The sequence below is a fragment of the Gavialis gangeticus genome, unplaced genomic scaffold, assembly GCF_001723915.1.
Source record: "Gavialis gangeticus isolate Ggan-Ray unplaced genomic scaffold, GavGan_comp1, whole genome shotgun sequence".
NCBI classification, from domain to species: Eukaryota; Metazoa; Chordata; order Crocodylia; family Gavialidae; genus Gavialis; species Gavialis gangeticus.
In genome coordinates this window covers 9,217,712-9,222,160 of record NW_017729009.1, presented here as the reverse complement: position 1 = coordinate 9,222,160, position 4,449 = coordinate 9,217,712, and the positions used below count along the sequence as shown (strand labels likewise).

The following is a 4,449-nucleotide window of genomic DNA, read 5'->3' as shown; positions in this document are numbered from 1 at the left end:
AGGTGGCCGGGCAGAGGCCGGCGGGGCTGCTGGCAGGTGCGGGCAACAGCTGCCTTTGCCCGGTGCAGGCTGGAGCGAGCGCCCGGGCAGCAGCCTGCTGACACGCCAGCTCCAGGACCTGTGGCGGAGGTCGCGCAGCTCCCTGGCGCCCCAGCGCCTGCTCTTCGAGGTCACCAGCGCCAGCGTGGTCAGCGACCGCTCCTCCAAATACGTGGTGAGTGCGCCCGGGGCAGGGGGCTCGGGGAGCAGCCGGCCAGGGCAGGGCAGGGCAGGGCAGGGCCTGGCGCTGACTCTTGTCTCTGTCTCTCCCTGTGCTGCTGGGACGGTGCCGGCGGCTCAGACGAGCCTCAGGTAACTATCGCCGCTGGGTCCGGCTGCTGCCGCCCCGCCTGCTTGGCGCACCCCTCCGGGGCCTGCGGCCTAGCCCGGCCTGCTGCAGGGGTGCTGGCCCTCACGCCCCCGCTCCGCTCTCCCGCAGCTCTACACCATCTACCTGATCCGCTCGGGCCAGTTCGACAAGGCGCCCGCCGTCATCGCCCGGCGCTACTCGGACTTCGAGCGCCTGAACCGGCGCCTGCGCGGGCAGTTCGGCAGCGACCTGGCAGGCGTGGCCTTCCCCCGCAAGCGGCTGCGGCGCAACTTCACGGCCGAGACCATCGCCAAGCGCAGCCGCGCCTTCGAGCAGTTCCTGTCCCACCTGCACGCCATGGCCGAGGTGCGGCGCTGCCCCGCCTTCCTGGAGTTCTTCTTCCTGCGCGACCTGCAGACTGCGCAGCGCCTCACCTGCAGCGGCATGTACCGCGAGGCCCTGGCCGCCTGGAGCAACGCCTACCGGCTGCAAGACAAGCTGGCCGTCTGCAGCTCGGGCCGCTTCCTGCTCACGCTGGCCGGCCTGGCCGTGTGCCAGCAGGAGCTGGACCAGCTAGGCGAGGCGCACCACCACTGCGAGCAGGCCCTGCAGCTGCTGGAGACCCAGCACGGCCACCCGCTGCTGGGGCCCTTCCTCCAGGCCCACGTGCACCTGTCCTGGAGGGTGGGCAAGGACAAGCGCCGGTCGGAGGCCCGGCTGCAGGCCCTGCAGGAGGCGGGGGTGGTGCTGGACCAGCAGCCCTCCCTGAAGGAGTTCCTCGTCAAGGAGGCGCTGGACTGAGGCCGGGGGGCCGCAGCGGCAGGTGTGCTCGGGACGGAGAAGGCGGCGTGGCCGGAGGCCGCCTGGCTGGCCCCAGGCCCGGGCCTGCCGGAGAACGTGGCCGGCGTGCCGCTGCTGGGTTCCTGGGAGAAGCCCCTCGGCGGCTGGCCCAAGGGCTCGTTCCCTGTGCTCGGGGCTGCCAGAACTCCCCAGCGGGCGCTGCTGGGAGCGAGGAGGCTCTAGCCTGGATGTTCTGGTGCCAGGCAGACAGGCCTGCACAGCTCCGGCCAGGCCCGGGGCTTTGAACCGTACTTGAAGTCTTGGTAGGAGAAGGGACAAGGACTCTGCTGAGTCTGTGCACACCAACCCTCCCCTCCCTCACCCCTCCGTGGGGCAGATCCCTGGCTAACAGCCCCAGGGCAGCTGCCCTCCTATTGGCTGATTGCCAGTCCTGCACATTTGCCCCTGCTTAGGTAGGAGTCCTCCTCCACCCCGGGGGCCTGCCAGGCTCTGCAAGCCACGCACGGACCCCTCAAGCCCAGCCCAGCCCCACATAGCTGGCGGGTGGCTATGCAGCCGGGGCAGCGCTGGATGCAGGGTGGGAACAGAACTGAGAAAGGGAAGCAGCGTGCACTCTGCACCAACAGCCCCCAGCCAAGGAGCCCTGCAAGAGGCGCTCAGCAGCGGCCAGGGCAGAGCAGCCCCCAGCCAGGATCTCCCCATGCCACCCCCCCCCCCCAAGGCCCCTGCGACTGTGCTGGGGACACTGCCCCGCTGGGCACAGCCGGGCACAAGGTACAGACTCTGCGGGAGCTGCCACAGCTGCTTTATTGGGGGGGAGGGGGGAAGGGGAAGCAAGGCAGAGACAGCAGCTGCCAGTCCAGTGTGTAACAAACCCTCAATAAACGTGACGTAACCGCAGCCTGCGTCTGCCTGCCCCCAGCCTGCACCTGCTGTGCCACCACCTCCCAGCAGCACGGAGATCCAGCTGGCTCCAGCCCTCCGCTGCTGCCCAGGCTCCGCAGCAAGCCCGTGCCCGCTTCCAGACAGGGCGGCCTTTCTGCGGGGGCAGCTACAGCTTGCTCTCGATCGGGGTCTCCGCCACCCTGATGACTCCTTCCTGTGCGCAGGTGACAGCCAGGACCCCGTCCCTGCGCCACAGCCGTCCATGCACCAGCCCTCGGCTCCCACCTGCCGAGACAAGGGACAACTGTTACCTGGGAGCCCCTCAGCTCCCCCAAGGATGTGGGCGGACCTGCCTCAGCACTGCAGGGCTGGGGGGAACCATGGCTTCCTGCACTCACCGGCCCAGGGGCTCTCGCACTCGTAGAGCATCCAGTGGTCGGCTCGGAAGGGCGCATGGAACCACATGGAGTGGTCCAGGGAGACCATGAATTCGACCGTGTGCTGCCGGTGCGGGAGCAGGGCAGTGCCCAGGAAGGCATAGTCGGAGATGTAGGCAGCAACGCAGCAGTGCAGCTTCATGTCACCCTCCCCTGCAAGGTAGTGGCTTAGAGCACGGGGCCAGGGGCCCGTGGGACGTAAGCCATCGTGCTCTGAGGGGGTGGGGCGTGGAGCCGAGTTCCTAGGGTGCCTGCAGGACGTGCCAGAGCAGCGGCCCTGACCACTGGCCCCTCCTGTGGTCCCACTGCCATGCTCGCCCGCTATGCCTGGAAGCTGGTATTGGCTGACTCAGCCCTTCCCTGGCCTCGGGGATAGTGAGGGCTCTGGGCTGATGCTCTCTGCTTGCTCTGGTGCTGGCAGCGCTCATGGAGTGGGGCCAAGGAACAGCTTCGGCCCAGCCCCAGGCACGACTCACCGATGTAGCCGCGCGCCCGCACCCAGAACAGCTGCTTGGGCTCCTGCGGCTGCCAGTGGAACACGTCCGGCGGGTTCACGGGCTTGATCTCAATGGGCACGTTCTGCGCCAGCATCTTGTTGAGCCCCTGCCGGTACTTCTCCACCAAGTTGGGATCCCTCCAAGACAAGACACGGGAATGGTCCCAGAGCTCGGTCCCCACAGGGGTGTCAGCTGCAGCCCTGCCCTGCCCTGCCGGGGCCCTCGCTCCCCTCCCACGACCTTTGTGAGCAAGACCCCAGGCTGCGGTGCCAGGGCCCAGAGCAGAGCTCTGGCTGGGGCCATGGCCTGCAGCCTGCTGGCACGAACCCCAGTACAGGGAGACGGGGGCATCCCACACAGGTGCTGCAGTGCAGCAGTGGGGGAGGAACCTGCTGAGAGCAGCAGAGAAGCCGAGGCCTCGGGGAAGAGGGGTCGTTCGCTGCTGCAACCGCAGGGATTCCCGCTGGCCGCGGAGGGAGAAGTAAGCCCTGGCCGGGCAAGAGCGAAGCGTGAGGAGGAACTGTTTGTCCTCGGCCTGTTTCATGTTCTGCCTTCCCGGGTCCACGGCGCCTTCCCCTAATTACTGCAGCTGGGGGCGGACATGTCTAAATGGGGGGTCCTGTCATCGGGGCTCACCTCTCAGGGGGCACAGGGCTCTGTCACACTGGGCCGGCCCCCGCCGCAGTACTGACGCCTCGCTTCTGCCAGCTGCACGTGAGGGCACAAGGGGTCCCCAGCACCCGTCCCGCTGCACCCGCGCACTCACTGCAAGTACTTGTGGATGAGCTCGTCCCGCGTCAGCAGCTCCTCGGGGGCTGGCACGGCGGGCATGGCAAACTGGTGCTGCACGGGGCTGGGCTGGGCCCGCTGGAAGGAGGCCTGGCAGATGAGGATGGGCTTTCCGTGCTGCACGGCCTTCACAGAGCGCACCGAGAAGCTCCTCCCGGTGCGGGTGCGCTCCACCTGGTACAGTACCGGCACGCCGGGGTCCCCTGCCCCGAGAGCAACCACGTCACCCTGAGGGGCCTGGCGCTGGGGCGCCCGCCCTGCACCCCCATTCCCCAGCTGGGCAAACTGAGGCCGAGGCCCCAGCTCTTACCGGCACGCACGAAGTAGCAGTGCAGGGAGTGCACGTGTACGTCCTCGCTCACTGCCCGCGCCGCCGCCACCAGCGCCTGCCCCACGATCTGCCCCCCGAACAGCCGCCGCGTCACCGGCACCCAGTAGTGCCGCCCCCTGCAGGGACACAGCCTCAGCGCCCCACATTCCAGGGTGGGGGTGTGGCTTCCCAGCACAGGGGCGGGGCTTCCAGGGGTCATCCCAGGATGGAGGCGGCATCCCAGGCTGGGGGTGGGGCTTCCAGGGGTCATCCCAGGATGGAGGCAGGTCATTCCAGGGTGGGGGCAGGGCCTCCAAGGGGCATCCCACGATGAGGGCGGGGCTTTTGAGGGAGGGGCTTCCAGGGGCTTGTCCCAGGATG

General features: G+C 68.7%; 2 protein-coding genes across 2 annotated transcripts in view; one reads left to right on the top strand and one right to left on the bottom strand.

Annotated features, from left to right (window-relative positions):
* Positions 1-2,050, top strand: part of SNX21 (sorting nexin family member 21) — a 3,004-nt gene extending 954 nt beyond the window's left edge. Inside the window, exons 2-3 of the mRNA XM_019509740.1 lie at positions 3-214; positions 479-2,050. Of these exons, the coding sequence (XP_019365285.1) occupies positions 3-214; positions 479-1,150 (884 nt within the window). The 3' untranslated portion in view covers positions 1,151-2,050. The remainder of the gene's footprint in view (positions 1-2; positions 215-478) is intronic.
* On the bottom strand, positions 1,944-4,434 carry ACOT8 (acyl-CoA thioesterase 8). The gene is made up of 5 exons (XM_019509926.1): positions 4,069-4,434; positions 3,736-3,961; positions 2,949-3,106; positions 2,434-2,625; positions 1,944-2,320 (listed from the first exon to the last, which is right to left on the bottom strand). The coding sequence occupies exons 1-5, from the start codon at positions 4,358-4,360 to the stop codon at positions 2,202-2,204; spliced, it is 987 nt and encodes a 328-aa protein (XP_019365471.1). The 5' UTR covers positions 4,361-4,434; the 3' UTR covers positions 1,944-2,201.
* Between the last annotated feature and the right edge of the window lie 15 nt (positions 4,435-4,449).

What these genes read in the sequence shown, in the direction of transcription:
- ACOT8 (XM_019509926.1), bottom strand. Translation starts at nt 4,360, where the DNA reads ATGACCTGCCTCCATCCTGGGATGACCCCTGGAAGCCCCACCCCCAGC. An exon ending in GCGGGCGCGCGGCTACATCG is followed by an intron (nt 2,626 to 2,948) that starts GTGAGTCGTGCC and finishes ACTACCTTGCAG; the next exon opens with GGGAGGGTGACATGAAGCTG. An exon ending in GTGCGAGAGCCCCTGGGCCG is followed by an intron (nt 2,321 to 2,433) that starts GTGAGTGCAGGA and finishes TTGTCTCGGCAG; the next exon opens with GTGGGAGCCGAGGGCTGGTG.